Source organism: Microtus oregoni, unplaced genomic scaffold, assembly GCF_018167655.1.
Source record: "Microtus oregoni isolate MIOR12 unplaced genomic scaffold, Mior012 000007F_ref0000211, whole genome shotgun sequence".
NCBI lineage: Eukaryota > Metazoa > Chordata > Mammalia > Rodentia > Cricetidae > Microtus > Microtus oregoni.
The window spans coordinates 23,931,144-23,956,457 of record NW_024543066.1 but is presented as its reverse complement, the minus strand read 5'-3'; the positions used below and the strand labels follow the sequence as shown (position 1 = coordinate 23,956,457).

At 50.4% G+C, this 25,314-nt stretch overlaps 2 protein-coding genes across 5 annotated transcripts in view; one reads left to right on the top strand and one right to left on the bottom strand.

Annotated features, from left to right (window-relative positions):
* Arhgef4 (Rho guanine nucleotide exchange factor 4) overlaps positions 1-15,429 on the top strand; it is a 96,739-nt gene extending 81,310 nt beyond the window's left edge. Inside the window, 10 exon segments of the mRNA XM_041655975.1 lie at positions 7,608-7,787; positions 8,758-8,937; positions 9,121-9,300; positions 9,828-10,060; positions 10,422-10,551; positions 12,266-12,397; positions 12,955-13,198; positions 13,805-13,882; positions 14,384-14,475; positions 14,478-15,429. Of these exon segments, the coding sequence (XP_041511909.1) occupies positions 7,608-7,787; positions 8,758-8,937; positions 9,121-9,300; positions 9,828-10,060; positions 10,422-10,551; positions 12,266-12,397; positions 12,955-13,198; positions 13,805-13,882; positions 14,384-14,475; positions 14,478-14,693 (1,665 nt within the window). The 3' untranslated portion in view covers positions 14,694-15,429.
* Positions 15,430-15,962: 533 nt separating this feature from the next.
* The window catches only part of Fam168b (family with sequence similarity 168 member B), a 31,923-nt gene continuing 22,571 nt past the window's right edge, over positions 15,963-25,314 (bottom strand). For 2 of the 4 annotated variants that reach the window (XM_041655976.1, XM_041655978.1), the window contains 4 exons: positions 22,854-22,996; positions 22,579-22,777; positions 20,829-20,958; positions 15,963-20,115 (listed from right to left, as the gene is read on the bottom strand). In XM_041655976.1, the coding sequence (XP_041511910.1) occupies positions 20,846-20,958; positions 22,579-22,777; positions 22,854-22,996 (455 nt within the window). In that variant the 3' untranslated portion in view covers positions 15,963-20,115; positions 20,829-20,845. The remainder of the gene's footprint in view (positions 20,116-20,828; positions 20,959-22,578; positions 22,778-22,853; positions 22,997-25,314) is intronic. The other 2 variants (XM_041655977.1, XM_041655979.1) reach the window with 1 other exon arrangement.

Sequence of the window (25,314 nt, the reverse complement as noted above, 5' to 3'; positions counted from 1 at the left end):
TCCTTATCGGGGTACACTCTTCACAGTTACCCCAGTGGAGCGCCAGTACTCCTAGATCCAAACAGAAAAAGCAGGGGAGTGGGTCTCTAAAGGGGGCAGGGCAGGCATAAAGGATGTCAGCCCATCTAACTGTGGCTCTGGGGATAGAGTCAAGAAAGACTGTACTTTCTGACCTGCAGAAGGCATTGAGTAGATTCTAACTAGAGCTCTGGAAAGATGTAGGGGGTGATTTCTGGGGATGGCTGGCTCCTTTGCCTTCCTTGGGTACCCCCTTCCCTCCCCTTGGCCATTGTCTGTTGCCTGTAGGGACTCAGCAGGAAGCTCTGTTGGGGGTTAGCGCGAACTTTATCCTTGGACATTGTTGTAGCAGGAGGTGTCAAAGGAAGTGTCCTCAGTGATGTTGGGCCTGCCATAAATCACATTCTGACTTGTATTTTCTCAGAAGTAGGTGTCATATTGTAGATTGTGAACCTTTCCTGTTCATGCCACCATTAGGAGAAAAAAAAGGGACTTGTCAAATTCTTTAAGAGGTTTAAAAAAGCATTTCAATGATGTCTCTGTGTGTGGGTACACACATATGGCCAGAAGAGGACATGGGATTCCCTGGAGCTAGAGTTATGGTGGCTATAAGGTACCAGCGTTGGATACTAGGAACCTGACTTGGGTCCTCTGCAAGAACATTATGTGTTCTTAACTACTGAACCATCTCTAAAGCCCCCAGACTTCCCAAGTTTTTACAGAGGGGATCCCAACTCCTCCAGCCGAGAGTGTGATAGCTAGTGGGGATCTGAAAGGCAGTTTGCATTCTGGGTACCTGGGGCGTGACTGCCGTGCTTACTTACACAGGTGTGCACACTGTAGGTATAGCGTGCAGATGTGTAGAAGGGCCCAGTCCTTACAAAGGGCTGAGCATGCAGGAATGGGCTATGTATATGATGCCTGTCTTTTCATGTGAGGAGCATGAGAAGGTGGTGCAGGGTCTTAGGCTTTCTGTATTCCTCTCACATACTTGTCCCAGGTCCCTTGGGACTGCCCAAATGCCTGCAGGATGAGTCAGCAAATGAAGCAGTTAACTGTCCTTAGCTTCTGCAAGTGTCTCTCTCCTACAGCATTGTCCAGTATAGAGCCTTCTCCAGATGCCATGGCTTGGGCCTGGGCATGCCTGTGCTTCCTACCTTGCTCAGCCATACTAGGCTTCGCTGCCATGCCTGCTACCTGGCCTGAGTCCATCCTCAGCACAAGGATTTTTTCCAAACTGGCAAAAGTAGGAAGTGTCTGTCTGTGGCTCTTTATACAGCCCTTCCTTCCTACAACCACCCAGCATGGCCTCACCTCCACTACGTTTCAGTTCTACTGTGTGTGCAGTGATCTGGGGAGAGGTAGGTGAGGAACCTACAGTCTCCTGTAAACCCCTTATCACCTGTGCATGGCAGCTCGTACCCTTTGGGTCGGGCCATGGCTGAAACGTCCCCTTCGCTCCAGCTGCTCTCCACACGGGTCCCAGGGTTCCCTTTGTTACCTGTGCCCATAGCTGCTTGGGTCCTTCAATTCTAGGGTAGAAGCAGAGTACAGATGGTTTCTATGTCATCCTGCCAAAAGCCCAAGCTAGGAGGCAGACAGACACAGGAGAGCCATAGAATGTGTGCCATCTCCAAGTGTAAGCAAGGATGCTGTCAATCATGGGATCAACACAGAGGGAAGCAGAGTTGTCTCAGGTCATTTTGGTCTCCCAAGGGTGCTTGCTGTCTCCCCCGGCACTTGTGACTCACGTGAAGGTACTGTAGGACCCAAGGCCACCTCACTATGGCATTAGCTGACCTCTGGCTCCTGTGATGACAGACATAGTGGGCCTGGCCTGGTTCTCACACTTGCCAGCCTGAAGGAGGACCCTAACACCTGTTGGTGCTTCATTGCCTTGTGATCACTGTTGGTGTTGGAAAACCAGCCGCCTCAGGAGCTCCTTGAGACAGGGAAGGAGCAGCTGTAAGTCCCTTCAGATCACTGCTGCCCTGTGAGTCCAGAGCTGCAAAGCCAGACGGTGGTTACTCTTCCAGAGCAGCTCCTGTCCCCTCCATTATTACCCAGAATTCTAGAACTTAGACTCAGCTTCCCTCACCTTAGACACCTGTGTCTCCCTTCAGGACCCAGCCTCCCTCACCTTAGACACCTGTGTCTCCCTTCAGGACCCAGCCTCCCTCACCTTAGACACCTGTGTCTCCCTTCCCCTTTCCTGTTAGTCTTGCCACCTTGGCATACCAGCTTAGGGGCCTGAGTTTTTATGGTCAAGCTGTTGCCACTGTTATCCGAGTTATACCCTGAGCTCTTGCAGTTTAAAAAGCTAAGAGTACCTGGGTAGGGTCATATCTCCACATACTTCTTAACCCAGCCCAAACCCAAGGGCCTTTTGTCCCATTTCATGCTCCCCTGTGATTCTGCTGCCATCATGAGGTGAAGGTCATATTCGTAGCTGGGGCTGGTCCTCTCTGGATCTGGCATAGCAATGAACAGAGTGCTGTTGTGTGACTTTACCCCAGGATCTGAGGGAAGCAAACATATACTCACCTCAGATGGGGTACTGAGAACAAAACAAAGAAACCCAAGTCTAGCTTAGTAAATGAATGAGTTTACTGGGTTATGCATACGAGCATAACTGAATTAAAAACAGGTGTATCACTGGAAGGCCCAGCATGCCTGATGATTCTCAAGACAGCTACATCCCTGGAGCTCTCTGCAGGACTTGTGGGCAGCTCAGCCGGTCAGAGTCTCCTCTTCTTGGCAATTCATTCTTTATGTAACCCTCGGGAGGGGTCTTGTGAATCTTGTATGTTTTAGGAACTTTTTTGGGGGAACTATGAGTTGTGTACCTACTGAGTTTTCTAAATTTTGTTTACCTTCTGAGTCTTAAAGGACTTAGTTCAAAGACGGAATGTTTGATTTCAGTGCCGTAGACCCTGCTATGCTAAGGTACCTGGGATGCAGAGACTACCTTCTCTCTATGGAACTACAAGTCCCAGCGTCACTCCAGTAGATGGCAGGTCCCCAGCCTTAGAGGAAAGTTAGAAATGGAATGGCAGTGGCCCTCGGATGTCTTCTAATGTCTACCTGCATTGGTCTTCTGCTGCTGCAATGAAACACCAAGACCAAGGCAACTTCTAGAAGAAAGAGTTTGCTTGAACGTACAGTTCCAGGGGCTAAGAGAGAATTGCGGCAGCAGGTGGCAGACATGCAGTAAGGACTGCTGAGAGCTCACAGTCTAGGACTGTAAGCGGGAAGCATAGAGAAAGCCACCTCTAGTGACATAATTCCTCCAACAAGGCCACACCTCCTCAGCTTCCCAGAACAGTGCTGTCAAATGGAGATCGAGTATTCACATGCCCCAAGACAATGGGAGACATCTTTTTCAAACCACCATGTTCCCAAAACCCTTTGAGGAATGGGGGGGGGGGGGGGGACCTGGTACCCAAGATTTTCTGCAGAACTGAGTAGACGCAGTACCCCAGATCGATGGTCTAGGCTGAGCCTGTAGTGCAGAAGGTAAGCTGCCCCTTCAGATCCACAGAGGCACCCACACATACACACCAGTACATGCACAGATGACCCCCCACACACACCCACAGAAGTGTCCCTCCTCACAGATACACATGTATGCACATTGTACACGGGACCATACATGTACACACCTGAGCTCTTCAGCAGGGTGATGACAGGGATCAGGGGACAGTCACCTACACATGAACACCGTGCTTCCTCTGCTGTGCCTCCCCCACCTAAACGACAGTCGGTTTCAGAGGACCACACTGGTAAGACCGAGACCTCTGCCCTGTTGAGGTTGCGGGTTCTGTTTGGTGCTGCCAGTGAAGAAGACAGTTGTGTGTCCGAAGGCTCAGAACCCTGTTCTGGTGGTTGAGGCTGATCAGTCAGGCCCAGGTTCAGATTCTCCCCCGGCTACCCTGTTTTGCTGGGCGTTTGTGTGACAATTATCTAATGTTACAGAGGCACACTTTACTTATTTGTGAAGCGATTTCCCAAGGAGTCTTATTACAATTAAGATCCCTTGGTCCTCTGGGGATTTGCCTCAGAGTGTGGAGTACTTGCTTAGCAAGCAGGAAGCCCTGCTTTTGATCCCGGAACCACATAAACCAAGCATGATGGTTCATACCTGGAATCCTACCTCTGAGGAGGGTGGAGTAGGCAAATCAAAATTTCAAGGTCATCTATGTAAAATATATGAATTAAAAGCTAGTCTGGACTATATGACAAAACTCCTAACCCTACCCCCCCCCCCCACACACACACAACAACCAAAGATTTCAGCTCACTAGGGAATGCCTGGGTCAGCTAGGTCCCCAGGAACCCCCAGGACTTGCATGGCTATCTGTGCACCTAACATTGTGTGGATATTAGAGTCTTCTAACTCTCCCAGGGAAGTAAGTGCCCAGGGCAGATCACAACGCACTTGCTCTTCAGAGCCACAGCAACCCCGTCATGCGATTTTAACAGGTCCCCTCCCTACCACCCCCCCCCCCCCCCCCCGCAACTCTTTTCGCCCTGCACCCACTGAAGCCCTGGATGCTCACTCAGAGAGCTAGCTGTGAGGGAGGAGCCTGGCGGGTGAGCGCAGGCAGCTCCGCCTCCTTTCCGACGCCTCCGGCTCCATCCCTGAGCTGGGATCTCCCGGCGCTAGGAGCCCGGAGGTAGGCCGGGCGTGATGGCCAAGCCCCCGCAGCCCCGGCGTGGCCCTGCGACGCCTGGCGGCGCCCTCCGCGCCCTGCTGCGCTGCAACCTGCCCCCGGGCGCCCAACGCGTGGTGGTCTCGGCTGTGCTGGCGCTGCTGGTCCTCATCAACGCCGTGCTGATATTCCTGCTGGCCTTTCGCTGAGCTGCACGCGCCCGGCACCGCAGGGAACCGCGCAGGGTGAGTGGCACCTTCTAGCCGCCGTCACCATGCAGAGGGAAAGATTTCCCCCAGCCCCACCCCCAACCCCGTGTGCTCACTGTCAAGGCCGATCTGGGGGTGCCCTCGAGGATGCCACCGTGAGGGTGACTGAGGGGCGTGGTGGCACACGTGCCCAATAGGCCTTTCATCAGTTTTCGAGGCTGGAGAGGAGGGGGTGGGGCAACATGGCGGGTCTCTGACTGAAGATGTTGGAGGAGCCGTGACCTGCTAGTGGGGGCTGTTTGGAAAGGGTGTGCGTTGGACTGCAGGGCATGTATTGTGTCGGGGCTGCAGGAGGCCTGTAGAGGATGTCGGGGCTCCTCTGCAGATGATACCTGCGTTTTGTTATTTTAGGCCTTAAAAAGTGCCAGTCAGTCTCCTAGGGTAGAGCCGCTGCTGTATGACTTGCAGCAGCCACTCTGAACACACCCTCCCACCACATCCGGTGTTCAGGGACAGCTTGGTGAGAAGGCGCCACCACCCCGCCTGTGAGAGGAACACAGGAGGTAGGAGGAGGGCGATATGATAAAGGAGATGATGGTCCACTGGGGCCCGTTTAAATCACGGCCTCCCTTAGAGCCAGGCAGAACCAGAGGCACAGGAAGGAAGTCTGCCCCTGCCCCCTGGCTTATCTTAATCTTTATCTTACCTGGGTATTGGCACAAGCCCCACCTGCCCCCAGATGCCCCTCCACCTCAGAGGCAGCCAGCCAGCCTCTGTCTCCTCCTGCCAGGCAGAAGCCAGCTGGATTCCTATTCTCGGAGGCAGCTGGAGAGCCGGATTTAGGAGCAGGTGCACTTGATGGGGCCAAGAGGGGCTTTGCAGAGAAATGAACCGAGCTGAAGCTGGGGTTCGCTCTGATAACTCTGTAAAATGTGTTTCTCGCCTCTTGGAGCCACATTTTGCATTGGCAGTGACATGGACATGGCTGGTTTCAGAGCTGGAGCATGTTAGCCTTCCCTTTGTGATACCCATCATGCAGAAAGACTGTTTACTGCTGTGCTGATGGGGGACGCAGCGAGTTCGGAGGATATGCTCAGAGACACGGCAGTGTGTCTACTGGATGCTTTCTGTGTCTGGAAGTGACATTGATGACCAGTGCCTCCTTCCCACTCTACAGGCTTCCACGTGACTGGGCTTTGTGGGACTTGTCAGTAACATAACCCAGGACCCTCGTCTCTGAAAAGCCCTGCCTTTGTTCCACACCCTCAGTAGCTGTCCCAGCAGCAGGGTAGGATCCACAAGGTCTACCCAGACCACAAAATAAGGAGAGGGCTGCCTGCCTGCCCGCCTCCCTCCCTCCCTCCCTCTGCTTATTTGAGGGAATCCAGGGACAGAGGGAGATCCCTCACCCAGTTCATACAAAGCAGGAAGTTGGACGTTGAGTACCTGGGTTATTTCCCCAAATCTGTGGCCAGAATTACAGACCCCAGGTCAGGCACATTCCCCGTTCTCTCTCACTGGCTTCCACCTCTTTCTGCTGTATCTTCAAGGCTTCACATGACAGCCCGATGCAGGAAGACTGCTGGCTCCTGGCCCGCAGCAGACTGGATCCTACTGTGGCCCTGCTGAGTCCTCCTGTCTTATACCAGCTGTGTGTCAGCCAGACTTATCTACCAAAAGTCACTGTTACAGAGACAGCGAGCCCAGAGGTTGGAGGGCTGCTGTCCCCAGGAACCCAGAGCCCTGCTAGGATCCGTGTGGCTTTGGGCACAGAGAGCTCTAGGGCAATGCCTGACACTTGGGGCAGAGGTGCCACTTATCTTCCTGGGAAGAGATCCACTTTCCTGGGCTGATGCGAGGATTCAAACAGGAAGTCCCCAGGGAGGCCAAGGGAGAGCGCACAGGGTATAAAGCAGCTTAGAAGAAGCAGGACTGGGTTGTGAGGGGACCTGCTTGGAGGTGACCGTCTATGTCTCTGTTGGCTAGCCAAGGAGGAGGCCATATGCATCCCCTACCCCACTGTATCCTGCCCTCAGCCATCTATTCATAAAGCAGAAGACAGCCTTCGAATCAGAATGAGGGACCGAGGTCCAACCATCAGGACCACCTGGGAGGGGCCGGGGGCAGGCCACACAGTAGAGAGGAGCCTTATCAGACAGTCATTGGGCAGAAAGATCCCAGTGCGTGTGTGAGTGCCAGGGCTATAAGGAGCAGTGGTGTCATGTGACTACTTCTGCAAGTTTTTTTTTTGTGTGTGTGTGTGTGTGGTTTTTTTTTTTTTTTTTTTTTTTTAATGAAACACAACGAAAATGCCCCAGCTGCTGTCATGGGCACTGTCATTGGAAAAACAGTACTATTAATTGGGTGACCTCACAGGCAAAAACCTGCAGAGGGAGCAAGTTCCCTCTTAAATGGCTACCTAGGAGCAGGGGTAGCAGCTGCCAGTTGCCACGTCGCAGTGCACATCCAGTCCAGCATCTCAGTGTAGGGCACTGAAGCGGAAGTCACAGACTCAGTAGCTGAAGGTGTGAATGAATTCACTTCTGGCTCCCTCACTGACGTGCCCAAGACACAGCCCTGCACCCCCCCCCCCTGCGGGGGCGGAGACAATGGACGGACTTCATTAGTTTCTCGGAACAGCAGGCCAGGATCCCTGCTTCCAGGGCTGCTGGGTAAGAGCAGGTTAGGGTAGCCTTGCCTCACGCCGCTGCCTTGGCTCTCTCCCCAGCTCATTAGTGATGGCAGTGTGGTATGTGCCGAAGCCCTGTGGGACCATGTTACCATGGACGACCAGGAACTGGGCTTCAAAGCCGGCGATGTCATCGAAGTGATGGATGCCACCAACAGAGAATGGTGGTGGGGCCGCGTCGCAGATGGCGAGGGGTGGTTCCCTGCCAGCTTTGTACGGGTATGGCTCCAGTCTGTGCTTTCCCCAAACTTCTGAAGACTCCTGGTTCTGCTCAGAAGTCCAAGCCCCAAACAGCTCTGCAGTTCCAGACATGTAGCATGGGCCACCCCCTCTCAGTTTTAGTACCTCAGTTCCAGGAGGCATGGAGCATGGACTCTGTTTTGCTGTTACTTGGTACCTCAGACTGGATGGGTGGGGGTCAGAACTGTGACAGACATTCTGCTCAATCACACACACACACACACACACACACACACGCACGCACGCACGCACGCACGCACAAGCACGCACGCACAAGCGCGCGCGCTCTCCCAGGCTCTTGCTCACGGCCTCCCGGGCTAGAGAGAAGCACAGGTCAGAAATGTAACACTATGATGCTTTAGCATACCACTGCTTCAAGCAAACCATGCCTTCTACCCACAACTATGTTTTCATTGAGGTGTGTGGGGAACATGTAACATACAGACAGCCCTGAGAGGTAGAAATCTCAGGAGGCATAGACAGTGAAGTCATACCCAGGAGAGCAGGTGACCCAGTTCCAACCTTAGGCTGCATCTGGTCACCAAAGAAGGACATTTTGAAGTAGACTCCCAAAGGGAGGGGATTCCCAGGTACTCAAGAACCTCTCCTTTGCAGACGCCCCCCCCCCCCCACCCTTTCCTAAACTTAATAGCTAACCACCTGGCACCTGGTGAGAGGTCTGGTTCAGAAATTCCTAGTGCTTGCTCTAATCACTGCTGAGAACACAGCCCTCCTAGAGGGGTGAATTTGACATCAGCTGTGGTCATCAAACCCCACCATCCCCCGCCCTGGCCTTCCTTGTGCATAGGAGGTAGTTGCAAGGAAATGGCAGGTATGACCTGTGTATCCCGTCCGTGGGAGCTGCTGACCTCTGCTCCCGATGCCCTGGAGCAGAGTTCAGGGAGTGATGAGGAGGATGGCAGGCACTCGTCTGTTTTGTATTGTCTAGCTGCGGGTGAATCAGGATGAGCCCGCGGATGACTATGAGGCCCCGCGGGCCGGGGCTGGAGAGGGCGACGACAACGTCCCAGAGGCCCAGAGCTGCAAGGACCAGATGCGCACCAACGTCATCAATGAGATCCTCAGCACTGAGCGGGACTATATCAAGCACCTTCGAGACATCTGCGAGGTGAGGAAGGCAGGCAGGGCTTGCTTGGCGAGGTGAGGATTATGAAATGTGTGACCCTAAGCTATGAGTAGAACAGGATGGGTGGGGCCAGGTGGTGAAGTGGACTGGTGCGGGGACGTGGCACGTGGAAGGGTAGGCAGGTGGGTCCCTAGAGAGCGAGCGTGGGCCCACCCCATTCCCCAGGGCTATGTCCGCCAGTGCCGAAAACGGGAGGACATGTTCAGTGAAGAGCAACTGCGCACCATCTTTGGGAACATTGAGGACATCTACCGCTGCCAGAAGGCCTTCGTGAAGGCTCTGGAGCAGAAGTTCAACACAGAGCGGCCACACCTGAGCGAGCTGGGTGCCTGCTTTCTGGAACACGTGAGTGCGTCTGGACACATTCTGCTATGATCCCTGCGCCCTAGAGCAGCAGTACCTGCCCCTCCTACCCCCCAATCCTGTTGTCTTTCTGCATGGCTCCCTTGCTTTATGTCTTCCCAGAATTTCCCACAACCAGGTTCACAGATAGAAGCTGCTAGCCTTACTGGGCAGAAGCTGTCTTGTCCTTTGCTGAAGCAGCTAAGGGATTCTCTCTACCTTTCAAGGTCTTACCTGCTTAGCCTTGATAACCCTTCCTGATTTGATTTCATTAAAAGATAAATAACAAATGCATAATCAGAATTCCTCCTGGAAGCCCTGCTGGGAAAGCTGAGTGGCTCCGAGGATGGGCATGGTAGCACAGGTTTTTCCCATCCCTGGGATGACAGCACATAGCTTGTACCCAGCCAAGTCGGTAGAACCAGTTCCTAAAACAAATGCAGAGATTCCTGTCCCTCTCACCTCATGGCTGTGGCCTGTTGCCTGGGCAAACAGGAGACAGCCACCCTGACCTTCAGCTGTGCCCCCAGCAAGCAGACTTCCAGATCTATTCTGAGTACTGCAACAACCACCCCAACGCCTGTGTGGAGCTCTCCCGGCTCACCAAGCTCAGCAAGTACGTGTACTTCTTCGAGGCCTGCCGGCTGCTGCAAAGAATGATTGACATCTCCCTGGATGGCTTTCTACTGACCCCTGTGCAGAAGATCTGCAAGTATCCCCTCCAGTTGGCAGAGCTGCTCAAGTACACACACCCCCAGCACAGGTAGAGGGCACGAGGTGGTGAGGGGAGCTGCCTGAGACTCTGCATGCCATCAGCCAGCCAATCGAATATTTATAGTGTGGGTACCAGTTGCAGAATGGTGGGTACCGCTTTGGGCACTGGGAAATAGCTTAGGTAAAGCAAGCCCACCACCCTGAGATCTACTGGAGTAGGGGAGGATATTCGTCAATAGACTATTAAGCTGTTCTACCTACCAGTTATGGAGGGGAGAGGCTATGTACCTGATGGCTGTGGCCATGATATACAGCCCAGAGGTGACAACATTACATGGAAGGGCCTCTGGGGACTCTACAGCTCTTTCTGCTCCCCAGTTCGCTGCACATTTCTGTCTCTTCTGCCCCAGGGACTTTAAGAACGTTGAGGCTGCCTTGCATGCTATGAAGAACGTGGCCCAGCTCATCAATGAACGGAAACGGAGACTTGAAAACATCGACAAGATTGCTCAGTGGCAGAGCTCCATAGAGGACTGGGAGGTGAGGGCCCTAGTGCCCAGAAAATACTGTGGGGTCCTTGCTTGAAAACTGTTCTTGTCCAGAGGGGAGCAGAAGCAGGGATCCACTGAGCTCCCAGGACCTACTGGAAGACAGGTTCTCTCTTGCACTGGGCCTTTCCTTGGTGGTGCCTTACCTTGGCACGTAATGGTCTCCTTCCTGTGTACACCACCACACACCTTCCAGCCACCACCAGCCCAAGGGCAGCCCTATCCCAAGGAACTGTGTTTCTTAAGACATCTTGGTCTGTTTCTCTGCCCTAAGAGACAGGCTGGACTGCTAAGTTTTAGATACCTTCTGGAATTGTCAAGAGTTGAGATTAGAGCCAATAGTGGGACCAGAAATGGATCCTCCCATGTCAAGGCTTTGTCAGCTTTTCTGAGCTGAGCATTCCCATGGATCTGCTAGTCTTGCCTTCTGTAAACTGACGACTATCATGCCTGCTCCCTAGAGGTGTGGGGGCAGGAGGACTCTGCTCCTCTGCACCCGGCAACTAGCCACCTCTAGTCTGTACCCATCTGGAGCCATGGTATGCCATGCCAGCTGTAAGGATAGGAAAGTAAGTGGAAGCATGCCCGAATGAGCTACAGAGAAGTAGAGGCATAGGCCCTGCCCTTACACTGACTCCTAAGCCTTGGGTAGGGGAGCAGGACAATGCAGTAGACTGGTTTTGAGCCCATGCTTGGACAAGGACTGGAGAGCACAGTCATCCCCAAATGGACAGCTGCCAACAGCACCAGACTGCCAGTTTCGGGTCCTAAATACATTCACCTGCAGGGGCAAGTTCCTGCCAAACCTATTTTTTCTCTAAAGCAGCACTGTCCATTCAAAAGAAAACATGAGCCATGTCTAGGATTCTGTACTTTCTAGTAGCCATTTGCCAAAAGTAAGAACACAGTGGGGTGGGGGCGATGGCTCAGACGGTGAGGCCCCTGCTGCGCAGGGCACATGCACATGGGAATTCCGATTCCCAGCACCCGCATAAAAAGCCAGGCATGGTGACGGGTGTATCCCAGTCCCAGATGGTTAGAGACAGGATCCCTGAAGCTTTCTGGCCAGCCAGCCGGAGTCAGTGAGATGACTGAGCAGGTAAAGGTGCCTGCTGCCAAAGCTGACTTAAGTCTCCAAGACCCCTGTGGTGGAAAGAGAGGCTCCTGCAAGGTGTCCTCTGACCGCCACACACTGTGGCACATGGGCATCCACCCCTCCTCTCCCACAATAAATATACTTAATAAAAGTTTAACAAAAGGATGGAAAGTGATGAAGACACCTGGTGTTGACCTCTGGCCCCCACACTCATACATAAATGCACATGTGGAACACATACATACAAAATGAAAATGACTGAACTGGGCTTTGACATTTTATTTAACTCAGTACATCCAAATGTATTTTCCAGTTTCCTACCCTTTGAAATCACTGTGCACCTTACAGTGGCACATCAAGTTCTCAGAAGGCCCACAGGCTACACTGAAGTCCTACTCCACAGGATGGTCAGGTCTGCCTTCATTCACCTCCCACAGCCACATCCTCAAGGCCCCAAGAACTGCTTTGGGCTTTAAGGGTGTCTGTTATCCCCTTTTGTTGGCCTGGCACAATTCAGGCTACAGTGGGAAGGCTCACCAACAAGAGAGGCAGGGAGTAGAGTCTAAGGTTGGGTACACTTACGTCATGGCTCTCCTTGGGGTTCACTCAGGGGGAAGATCTCCTGGTCAGGAGCTCAGAACTCATCTACTCGGGGGAGCTGACCCGTGTAACACAGCCTCAAGCCAAGAGTCAGCAGAGAATGTTTTTTCTCTTTGACCGTCAGCTCATCTACTGTAAAAAGGTATCCGAACCCCCCTGCCTTGCTGGACCAGTTTCATATAGGAGAGCAGTAAGGGCTGGGGCTCCTGTCTAGAAGTAAAGGGCCTGGCCGACTCTACCCTGGCCATTTCCTGTCTCCAGGCCTTTAGGACTGACTCTCTATAGAGCGTGCCCAGGGACACTGGACTGGGGTAGCTGTTGGAACAGTGTGCTTGCTGTTCAGAACACCCTCCTTCCTGACCTGGTCCCTGCCTGCTCCTCAGACCTCTCCCTGCAAGCCTTTGCTTCCGTCTCCTGAGTTCTCTGATTCCCGCAGCCTCTGGCCTCTTTACTGCTAGCTTCTGCTTCTTTCAACCACGGCACAATGGCCCCATGCACGAAGCCTTCCTTGTTCTCTCTGCTCTCCCATACCATGTGGGCTGCTGCTTTAGTTTCTGGGGCTTTCTGCCCACCTGTCAATGTGCACCTCAAAGACAAAGACTGTCCTGTCTGTCCATCAGCGGCTGGGGGTGGGAGTGGGCATGACCAGGTGGTCAGACAGGCTGCTGGGCAGCCAGGGCTCAGGGTAGCATCTGGCAGGACCTGCTCCGCCGGGACGTGTTGTACTACAAGGGCCGGCTGGACATGGATGACCTGGAAGTGGTGGATGTGGAAGACGGGAAGGACCGTGACCTCCATGTGAGCGTCAAGAATGCCTTCCGTCTGTACTGTGGTGCCACGGGCGACAGCCACTTACTGTGTGCCAGGAAGCCAGAACAGAAGCAGCGCTGGTTGAAGGCCTTTGCCAGGGAGAGGGAGCAGGTGCAGCTGGACCAGGAGACAGGTGGGAGACCCTGCTGGGCCTTGCCTAGTTTCTGGGGCCCACCTACCAGGTGCTCAGCGCCATCTTGAGAATGAGATCGTGCCTAGGGCTAGGTGAGGCTGCAGAAACCTCTCGGCACAGGCTCTGCTGTGCTCACCCCTCTGGCAGAAAGGGCCCTTCCTCTGTGGTCGGCCTCACTGAATGTGCCCATCTTTTGAGACCAGGGGGAGTCCCCTTCCAACCAACTCAAGCCCTGGGAGAGCATGGGGTGGGTACTAGAGTCCTTTCCCATCCTTTCCTATGCCTAGATCCCCAGCTTCATGCTGTGGTTTGGGAAAGAGCCTCCACAGCAGCATAGAGAAAGCTGGAGGAGAGAAATGGGAAGGGGTCATAGGGTCAAGGGAGGGAATGAAGTGGTGGCTCAAGGGATCTTTGCTCTCTCCCTTGGTTGGCAAGAAAGGGTGGTTGAGCAGGTGAGGGAGCAGTCCCCTGCCGTGCCAGCCTGTAAAGTATGATAGGCATGGGGCACCAGGAGGACAGATATTACCTGGACCAGAAAGCCCTCCAAGGAGGCTCATGGGCAGTTGAAGAAGGCAAGGCGGGATCTCATGTGTGCCCTTCCTCCAGGTTTCTCCATCACTGAGATGCAGAGGAAGCAGGCCATGCTGAACGCCAGCAAGCAGCAGGCCACAGGGAAGCCTAAAGGTAAATGGGGAACCATCCTACTCCTCGGGCAGTTCCAGCATTGATCACGTTTCTATCTGACCTCAAAAGCAAAGCCAGCTAGCCATCTGGGTCTTTGGAGATGTCCACTGTCTTTACGGGTGTATGTTTCCAAAGGTGATAAGGGCCGCAGATGACAAGAGAGGTCAGTACAGTTTTCGCTTGACACCTCTGATCTCCTAGTGGTACCAGGGGCTACAGTGCTCACTTTCCCAGGCTGCTAAAAGCCACATCACAGCTGCCTGGGAGGGAGCCACCTCTCCCTCTCTGTAGATGAAGGCAGGCATCCCATGCCTTGGACAATGGCCCTGGCCAGCCTCAGGCCAAAAGCTCTTGATACCCTGGGGTCCTGTGTATTGTGGTTAAGCCCCTGGAAAGCAGATCCTGTGTGGCAAACTATCCCCACGAAGTGTCTGCAACAGAACCCACAGATGAAACCCTCTGCCTTCCACCTTGTGACCCCTGCTGTCTCTCCCTGCCCAGCTATCGGTAGGCCAGGCTACCTGACCCGCCACAAGCATCCATCCTTGCCTGCCAGCCGGCCCCAGCAGCAGGTGTTGGTGCTAGCAGAGCCCAGGCGGAAGCCATCTCACTTCTGGCACAGCCTCAGCAGACTGGCACCTTTCCGGAAGTGAGCCAGCACCTATCGGACAATCTGACAGCACTTGGTGGAGCCAGCCTTCCCTCGAGGCCTACTCCATCACGCCCTCTGCCTGGTAGTGGAAGTGAACGGGTAAAGCACCAGAGCTGTATTAAGTCTGGGTCCCGCCTCTGGCCTCTTCCCCACTGCTAGTGCAGTGTTGCACGGGTACCAGCCTCTGCCTATACTCTGGACCTGCGCAGGGCCTCCACCATGGTGAGCCTGCAAGCCACAGCTCAGAACCACCACTGGCCAGGCTGTGCAAATCGGGCTCATCTGCTCTGGACGTTCTGTGGAAAGCTTATCTCCACTCCTGTTTCCTTTGGGCAGGAGACCAAAGTCTGTGGCCATGAGTCACTGCAAAAGCAGGTGTGTGCCCCTCTGCTCTCCATTTGTTCTTCAGGCCCCCAGCCCACTTGCAACTTCGGAGGTCAGGAACCTGGAATTCTGCACTCCTAACTCTATCCATAGCTGTCCTTATGCTTCCTGGCTCCTCTAGACACTGCTGGCTGCCAGACACCCTCTTTGTGACATGTGCAATGAGAAGAAAACCATAGTCAGCCGAGTACTTGGTTCCAGGTTAGTGGCAGTTCCCTGTAGCTGGGGTGGCTGTACACAAACCCAGTCCCTTTTCATTATGATTCTGTCGTGTTGTTTCTCTAACAATGGAGAACTGTTAATAACACAGAAAGATTGCCTTACCTAGTGAGTGTGAGAAGCCATAAGGACTGAATTCTGTGGCCTAGCATGGACTGACTCTTGGGGCACACAGCCAGGCCTGAATATCGTGCAGAGCCCATAGGATTCAGAAGCATGGTCAGTTACTCTTGCACTGTACCTTCTCTAATCCAGAAACCACATTTAATTTCATAAAGAAACTTAAGAAAAGTAACCTGGCTGCTGATCAATTGTTGATGTACGTGTGAATTTCCTCTTCCGTGTGCTGGCCCATTCTTCCTGGGGCTGGTACCCTTCTCTGCCCTCAGCTACTCTGTTCTCAGCCTAGGGAAGTGTTGCTCATGAGGCCACAGCCAGAGGGCTCCTGGCAGAAGTGGGCTAAGCTACTGTAGACACCCAAAGGGAGAAGGAGGAAAGCAAGTGAAAGAGCCACCTACGGCAGTGGGTACCCAGACTCCCTCCTAGCCCCTGGAGGATCCAGGTCATTGGCATATGTGAGCTAAGGGGATGGGTGTGGTGGTATTTCTGAGTCCCAGCATCCTCCTCACTGAACTGAAGGACACAGGAGTTTACGTAGAGAGCTACACAAGCCTCCACCTCCTACATTACCCAGGATGAACCCCTCCACTGAACACACAGCCTTACCCCAACCCGCTGGCAATCTCCTGCCTGGGAGAAGTAGCAGCATATGCCAGTCAGGACATCACCTCTGACAAAACTCACAAGAAAAAAGAAAAGAGAATATGCAACACAAGTCAATCTTTATTGAAAACTGCAGTATTAATACATAACAATTCCTGTTACAATAAACGTGCTTTTAAGGATTTTAAATCTGAGCTCATCTACTCAACAGATTGCATAAAAAATTAAAACAGTATGAATTTACATTTAGTTGAACTGGCTCGGGATGGACAGTCTGTCCATTCCTATTGTATTGACACATAAGTTCAATGAAGAGGCAAGGGATGCCTTTAACACTGGAAGACAATGCTGACTTAAGCATAAAAAAAGTACCAAGAAAACAGTGTAAAAAAGATTATTTAAAAATAAAAGTTTAAAAAAAGAAGAACCTTTTCTTTCAGTCACAGCCTATCAGGCTCCTTGGGGCCTCCAGCTGCCACAATAACCCTTCTGGGAGCCAGTCCCCAGTGTGACCTAACTGGTCTATTATACTGCCCACAGTCTGCACCAGACCCACCCACAGCCCTTCCCTGGGAGCTGCCTGCTATGCCAATCAGGTCCTCGCATCTCATGTACAACTACGGCAGTTCCTAGACCAAAAAGCTGCTGCCTCCCATCCCATAATTCTAGTAAGATTTATTCCACAGGTTTTCTGTTCTTAAATGAAGAGGGGTTAAGGGGAAAGGAATCCTATAAGATATGGGGAATAATTTTAACTATTCCTACGAAACCATATTATCCTTTCTGGGAATCAGTCCATCAAATGTTGAAGACTGGGCAGGAGAAGTAATTCAAGAACTATGCAAACCCGGGAGGTGCGCTAGACATGAGTAAGCTCCACACTCCACTGTTCAGCCAGCTGCCCTCCTGCCCTCCAGCAACCTTCAGAAAGCACCAGAGAAAAGGACCAGCAGCTGTAACTGCCACTGCACCCTAGGAGGTCCTGTGCCATCCAGCAGTGCCAGGTACACAACTACAGATGTCAGCTGCCGAATGAGAGGTGGTCCCACAGTAATACTGTACTCCAATATTCAGAAAGGAGAGCTGAGGAAATCTGAAGCGGCGCCAGTGTTTAAGGTTTATGCCTGCCAGCCTCTCTCAACCACAGGCACACTTACTCACAAAGGCCCAAGTCGGAAGCTGGTGAGCTCAAAGGTCCCCAATGAGATTCCCCTCACTCTAGCATATCCCCAAAGAAACATCCATTACCCCTCCTGTTAGAAACACCACCTCTGCAAAACACTCAACGGCTGCGCAATGGTTCTTCCAAGGAAGACCACAAGACAGGAGACAAAAGTTCTGGAAGAGCACGCCTTCCATGCCTGTAACCTCACTAGCCTAATCCTGATGGTGGCCTTACTTCTCAGGGAGCTCGCAGGTTCTTTAAAAACCCAACAGCACTACTGAGCTTTAAACTACAAATAGCAGCAGCAGAGGAAGGCAGCAGAAAATAAACTTTAAAAATTTAAAAAAAATAAAAAAAAAAAACACAAAACCCGAGCAATGATGTCCATGTTCATAGAATCAGGCCCTTTGCCTGCCTGCCTTACTTTCTAAAAGAATTCAGCTGAAGGACTCTAGTTGGGAATGTCACACACATAAAAAGCACACTTTCTTGGAATGTTCCTCAATGTTTTGGGGATACCTATGCAGCTGTGTAATAGAATACTGGCCCGAGTTCTAGTCCTAAATTTTAGACTGACTGCTGTTGAACACCACCTGTGACAGTCTGTTACTATCCATATGCCCAGATTTTCACCTGACAGTGAGATCTGTCCCCAGCAGATTCCACAGGTGATGGCCTGATGGTTTCACAACAGAAAAGGCTTCCACACAGATGAGCTGGATAATACACAAGTGTCTGATAGCCATTCAATTCAATTTGAAAGAAAAAGAATGGTCTGTTACCAGTTACAGGGCAAGTGTGTGAAGCTGAGGGATCAGCAGGAGGGGATGGCATCCCACTATTCTTTCTCCTGAGAACACGGGGCCTATGGAACACACACTGTGTGCAGCTGCGAGCAGACCCAAGGACTTGCTAACTTCCTGCTGTAGGCAAACAACCCTATCCTTCACAGGCAGAGAGACAGGTATGTTTAGTTGGGATGGGTGAGGGAGCCTTTTAAAACACATGCGAAAATCACGGGTACATTTGTTCCACTATTTATGATCATTCACTTGGGAAAACCACCCTCTCTCTGTTGGGTCCAGGGGAAACCTTGGAACCAGCAACACTGCAAACCATCCACTGCACAGATGGGAATCCCAACATGAAGTACAGATACAAGCTATGTGCCTACAGCAAATGTTTCTATCTCTGTGCACTGTGTGCATTCTTACTCTACACACACATGCGCGCGCACACACACTCACACTCACCCCACACACACACGGTTAAGTGCTCATGAGGCAATTAAACATATTCATCCATAAACATTCTATGTTCATGGATATTAGGAATGAGAACTCTTGTGTTTACACTGATCCATGCAGAAATTTTCCACAGCTTCTTATAAAATAAAATGCTAGAAACAAATTATGAAGAGCATGACTATAAAAATAAGGTTTCCAAAGGCTCAATGTTCGGATGACCCACCCTCCAGTCAAGCTGATTGCTAATGAGGCGACCTCCACACCAACTTGGAAGCCCTGACCTTGCTGCCAGAGACAAGCACCCCTTCCAACCAAAGCCCAAGCACTTCAACGGGGGAACAAAACAAAACACATCCCCACTTGACGGCCCCCAGAAAAGTCCTGCCCTTCTGACCCACACTAAACAGAAACACTCTCACAGATTCAAGCTGGGCATATACAGGCAAAAAGAACCTTCTTGATATCTTATGTACATACTCAGATTACACACTCAAAATCTTTCCCACAACACATCTGGACAGGCAAGTATAGTCCAAAACTGTCTGGCCCTTTCCACTCTCCACATCTGCTTGGTTCTGAGTGCTGTCAGAAAAAGGTGGCAAAATGGGCTCACAGGACATTTATACAGACTTTCAAGGCCTCACCCCAGCTAGACACAAAGGACAGGTCATCATCAGGTAAATGACCCCGGGACAAGCTACATTACTTCTACATTTTTAGACATAATCTCAGCCCTGCTTCTCTACAAGAAACATGGGAACTAACTTAAAATACACTTATTCCCTTTGAACCAGTCTTAAATATACACCACTCCCCACAGCACACAACTGACATCTCTGCCCTTCTTTGTGGGTGAATACAGCTGTGCTTGTGTGTTTTTAGCGGACTCAATTATTTCTCAGGGGGAAAGAAAGGGACGATTCCCTAAGCGAAATAAAGCAAAAGACAATACCACCTCAGTGTGGCCGCTCCTCTTTGACATCCTCCTTCCTAGGAAGACAGTTTAGTTCTACACTGGACTTTCCCAACAGTCCCAACACATACACAGAACATATCCTGTAAGATGCACAATGGAAATTCAGATGGCAGAGACACTGCTCTCCTGACACACAGACCACTCTTCATCCCAGCTCTACTGGCTCCAGCTCTCGTATTTCCTGGTGGGCTTCAGTATATCCCTGCTTCTCAGACCACACTTGAGCTGAAATGAAGGAGAGGACCCTACTATACCTGCTGCTGCTCTGGAGCCACCACAGACTCACTCTCTCCCAGTCCCTGCAGCTCCCTCCAGGTTCGTCAGTGCCAAAAACACAGGTTGCTGAAAACTACAAGTCTGTGTCCCTACCTGGCAACCCTCACCACCCCAAGAATCCCCTGCAGTACTCTAGGTGCTTCTTGAGGACATTCACTTGCACACGTGTAACTTGGAGACTCAGCATACATGACAACAGTGCATGAGTGGCACAGGCTGAAGAACACAGTCCAGTCCTTTGGATTCTGCATGTGATGGTTTTGCATCAGCCACTGCAGGTAGATTGAGCAAGCTTTTTGTTTGTTTTTATAAACATGCATTCAACTAGATATGATTCAGAATAGAGCAATACTCCCTTTTTATCATTACAGTTAGCTAAAAAAATTGCCAGGCAGTCCACAAAACAGGATTTGCTTTAAAACCAACCCAGAGTTAGTTGGAGACTAGCGAGCTGGGACCTGCTGGGCTGGGATGCAGTCGTGTTTAGCTAAGTGTCGAGAGCATTAAGAAGAAAGTCCTGGTTGGAGGCACAAGGCCTGCAGCACCAGCTGTGGAACCCAATGAAGTGACTGCACAGCTCCATCCTCAAATCTGGGAAAGAATGACAAACAGTCATACAGGCTCTTGGCACCTCTGCCTCAAAAACTCCAGAGGACAGCAGTAGCCACAACTGCTGCACTTGTTCCCCATACCAGAGATACCCTGTGCCCCATGCCCCTATTCTAACTGGAACCCTACAAACTGCAGCAAGCAGAAGGGTGAAACATGCCCATTACAGAAGCAGCAAGATGCAGTGTGAAATATTTAACACTCAATGGCCTCCTTTCTTCCTCTGCTTTGGGACATCTCCATAAGAATAAAAACAAAGTTCTGCACTGCTCCCATGTAAAGAGCAGGTGCACCTTTCTCTTAGTGCTTAGCAAGAGGAAATCTCAATAGAACAGGAGCTGCTTCCACCAGGCTGGCCTGTAGGCATGTTTGTGTGGCATTTTCTTAACTGCTAATTAATGAGGTACGGTCTAGAGGTGTGATCCCTGGGCAGAAGGACTAGGAAATATAAGGAAGGTAGCTGAGCTCTGGAGGGAGCGAGCCAATCAGCAGTCAACTTCCATGGTCTGTGCTTCAGTTCCTGCCTCAGACTCCCCTTATGGTGGACTAACCCTTCCCTTCCCCAAGCTGGTTTTGCTTAGTTTTATCAGCAAAGCAAACTGGAATAGTGCTAAGTCTGAGGTCAGCTTCCCACTTCCTCAGGGAAATGCACTTCACCAGGACCGGCTCAGCCAGCATACCTGACAAGTACTTACATTAATTTGCAGGGTAATCACCACTGAGGGGGCACATAGCTGTAGGTGGGTGTTCCTGGGGCTCGGTATGTGGGGACAGTGACTGGGTGAGGGGCGACAGGAGTTGGAGAATGAGCAGTCAACAGGGTACCTGGAAGAAACGGAAACACTTCATACAAAAGGGACATGTGACCTCTCCAGAGAGCAGATCTTCACCACGTGGCCTCTGAAAAAGCACATGACTTGTGAAGGGATATACAAGGGAAGAGGAACGGTCTTGATCCAGTGGTCAAAACTCTGTAACAGACTATCCCGAAGTGCTGAAAGGTATTATAACCACAGCAGTCTGTGGTCATAATATGCTTGTTACTCCCCTTCAGGTCATACACACTAACTCTGCCAGATGACATGGCTATAAAATGAGAAAGGGAGTATTACTGCCCTTAAAAAGGAAAGAAATTCCGACATGTGAGAACCCGAAGTGAACTGAGATTACTGTGCTCAGTGAAAAAGCCGGTGAGGAAAGGACAGCACATGTTTCCACTTACATGAGGTTCTGAAGCTGTCAGATTCAGAGACAGAACACAGACCAGTGGAAGGAAAAAGAAGAGTATTTGTTTAATGGATAGAGGATTTTAGATTTGCAGGGTGAACATTCTGGAGACCCGATTCATGGCAGCGTGGGTATACTTAACACAGAGCTGTATATTGGAGGGAGGGAGAGAAGGGGAAGAGACAAAAACAGCACACACGAGAGGAGATAGGGAGGAGGAGAAAGCGACAAAGAGCGTGAACACACACGCACGAGGTAGTCCTATATCCCATAAGCATGTACACTCAGCAATGGCCTGCATGACTGAGGTTAAACCCTCAGGCAGCAGCAGTCTATGCTAGTCTTCATTTTAGCAACAAACTTGGACACATCAAGTGGAGATTCTAAGCAGAAATAAACAGAATCTCACGGATCTAAGTATGACAATGATTTCCTTATGTTGAAGTCCAGGAAAATTTTCTAAAGAATGGATTGAAGCCAGGTGGCGTGCACCTCTAACCCCAGCACTTGGGAGACACAGGCAGGTGAATCTCTGAGCTTGAGCCCAGAGTGGTCTACAGAGCGAATGCCAGGACAGGCTCCAAAATTATACACAGAAACCCTGTCTCGAGAAACAAAACAAAACAAGAACAGCTTGACTTTTTTCTTCTTCTTAAATCCCAGTCATAGGGAACAAATGACCGTGCATGGAAAAGCTTAAAGGCAGCAACATATACCGAAAGGTCAAGAGTGAAGTCATCCTTAGGCCTTCCTTCCAATCCCATGCTTCCATTTTCCTGATTCAATGGCACAGGGTTTCTGCAAGCAGCTATTCCCTCTAGCAACATAAAACCAGCTTTTTTGAACACTTCCTCATTATTGCAGCCTGACAACAGAAATAGCTGGCCAGCCTCGAACACAAAGTATCTACCCCACTGTTCACACTTTAGCTGCTCATGAGTAAATGAGGGCTATCTGACACTCCTCGTTCATACTGCCAAATGGCCACCTCGCTCACTAACAAAGCATGCTGTTGAGTTATGCTCCACAGTAGAGGCTACCTGATTCATGGCCTGTTCCTCAAAGAAGAGAGAAAAGAGAAGAAGGGAGGGGGCAGTCCTCCCACACAACTGAAGCCATGAGACTCTTAACGCCAAGGGTCAGAACTTCATGGATTCTCCCCACTTCAGTCAACTCTCAGGCTGCTACAGAGAACACATACTAAGAACTAGGACTCACCTGCTGACATGGCCATTGTGGTCCCAGCAACCATGCCCATGGTGACCCCGCTGCCTCTAGGAGGAGGGATGGGAGCAGGGTAGACAGTTGCTGGCATGCCATTGGGCTGCACCACCGTGGTATGGTGAATGACGTGAGGGGGTGCTGCATACAGAGGCTGTGTATAGTACGTGCCTTGCTGTGGGGAAAACAGAGACAACTGCCAGAGGGTCCCAGGGCTGTAGGGATATGATGGAACCAACCCTCCCTAAAGTGTAGGGCATGCCCAAGCATACCTGGGCATACGGGCTCTGCTGGGGGTAGGCACTTCTCACTGGGTACACGGCCGTCTGGTAGGGGTTGGGGGAGGAGGAGTATGGTGGCACAGCTCCGCTGGTTGGGGAACAGGACACTTTATAAGGTGTACCAGGAGTGTAGCCTGAAAGAAAGAAGTAAAAAGCCTGAGTTAACCCAGCCAATGCCAAACAAGGACAACTATGCAGAGAGGAGCCAGGGCTACCACCAATCATGAACACAATGAAAATCTGTTGCCACTGAAGCCTTGCCTCTCTCCTTTAGTAAGACCTGGGCATCTTGGCTCTCTGTTTAAGTATGTACGTATAGTGGTGAGTTCTGTAGAGCATATATGCACAGAAGAACCTGTCCTGCCTTGCTGGAATAGAAACTGCTATGGCCTCCCTCAGTTTAACTTGGGATAATGGCACACACATCTATTCATCCTGCAATTAAGGCACAGAAGTCTATCTTAGGGAATTAAGCAAGTATACACAAAAACTTTACTACAAGCAAGCTTATCTCTAAGTTGTTCGTTACAGCAAAACTAAAAAACCAACCAAACACTAAAACCTGACAAAGCACTGTAGTATAAAGATCTGAGTCAAGGGGAGTAGGCTGAGTTGCATCATCCTCACCAAAGATAAAAAGAAAATAACAATAAAGCAGAGTATGAAACAGAAGACATGAGAAGATGTTGAGGAAATGGTTCAGCTGCTAAGAGCACAAACTGCTATTCTTGAGGACCCAAGTTCAGTTCCCAGCACCCACATTGGGCCACTTAAAACCACCTTTTAACTCTAGCTCCACAGGCTCCAACCCCCTCTTTTGCCCTCCAGGGGTACTGACTTACACAGAAAAACCCACACACAAACACACACATAACCAAATAGTTTTTAAAAGGAAAAGAAATACAACATATAAAGCTATGTGACAAAAGGGGAAGAGAAGATGGGATCTTTCAGGCCTGTGAGGCTACTTCCAGAATCTGTACTCTCAGGTGGCAGAAAGGTGAATATGTAGCCTGACTCCACCCACTAAAGTATCTCATCAGAGCCAGGAGCTGCAGGCTACAAGATGCATTCAGAAGCTGAGGAAGGGCAGACTAACCAGCGACTGGGGGAAAGCAGAGAGTTCAGACACCTGCCATTGGCCAACAGTCATTCTCTGGAACATCCAATGGGAAACAATTGCTGATACACAGGACAAACTCCAAGATAACTGTATTTACTGAAAGCCAGATGAATACATGCTGCAGCTAGCTAACAGGAAACCCTAGGAAGAATCCAGTGACTGAAAACTTCAAGGCAGTGGCCAGGGCAGGAAAACAAGAATTTCCTGACTTGCTGGAACAGAAACTGCTATGGCCTCCCTTGGCTCAACTTGGCATTAACAGCATATACACTTCTTCATCCTGCAATTAAGGTCCTTTCAAAAGAATCAAGCACAGACTGTGGTGGCAGAGTGCAACCATCCAAACACAGCAAACATCACACTGCACTCTGAAGACAGCTTCCTATTCTCATCAATTCTATCCGGCAATGAGTGTGTTCTGAAGAGGCCATGATGGCCTTCATGTTCTTGTTGGTGCAAACTTGTGGCACAGGGCACTCAGCTGTCCATGGAGCATCAGAACTGCAAACTCTCAAGGTACAGACACGTCTCTGAGACGCAAACAAAACCTCCTAGGGGCCACAACAGAACTTGGAAAACATGTTCACCAGCCTACACATAAATCCTCATCAACAGGAAACTGTGATCTACCATATAACACTACTTATCAATCACTAAAAAAAACTTACAAACGAAGCACAAACCTCACTGGATTTTCAAAGCCAGACACAGAACACATAACAAATAATCATGTACATATCTAACAACCACCTAATCCACCTTGAAAGCAACAGACTGGCATATGTATTTTAAAATTTCAAAGTTTTAAATATCTGGAAGAAATCAGGAAGGGAAGAGGAAAGGGAAGCCCTTCCAGTATAATGGAAGTGTCCCAAATTTTCTTTGGGTGATGGCTCCACAGGACCAAAGTTCAACTGTGAAAATTCATGTCAATACACACTAAATATGTGAATATTTGTGCACAAATTGTGTCTCAATTTTAAAAGAATGAACTGAGTATAACAATTTTAATTTGAAATTTTAATGTTTTAATTATATTATTAGTAGAGAGAATTAATGATTTTCACAATATCTACAAATTTTAAATATATCAGCTTTCAAAATTGGTAATTTTCCAAGAGAGTCAAATATACAACTTTTTCATTAGGATTTATAAAACAAGTGAATAGGAAAGAGCATATAAAGAGACTATCATAGCTTAGATCTTAAGAATTCCCAAAAGGCCCATGTAGTAAAGGCTGGTGTGACGGTGTGGTAGTACAAGAGGTAGCTGCTCCTTTAAGACAGCCTAATTGTGAGGAGTCTTTAGGTCACTAGGGGTATGTTCTC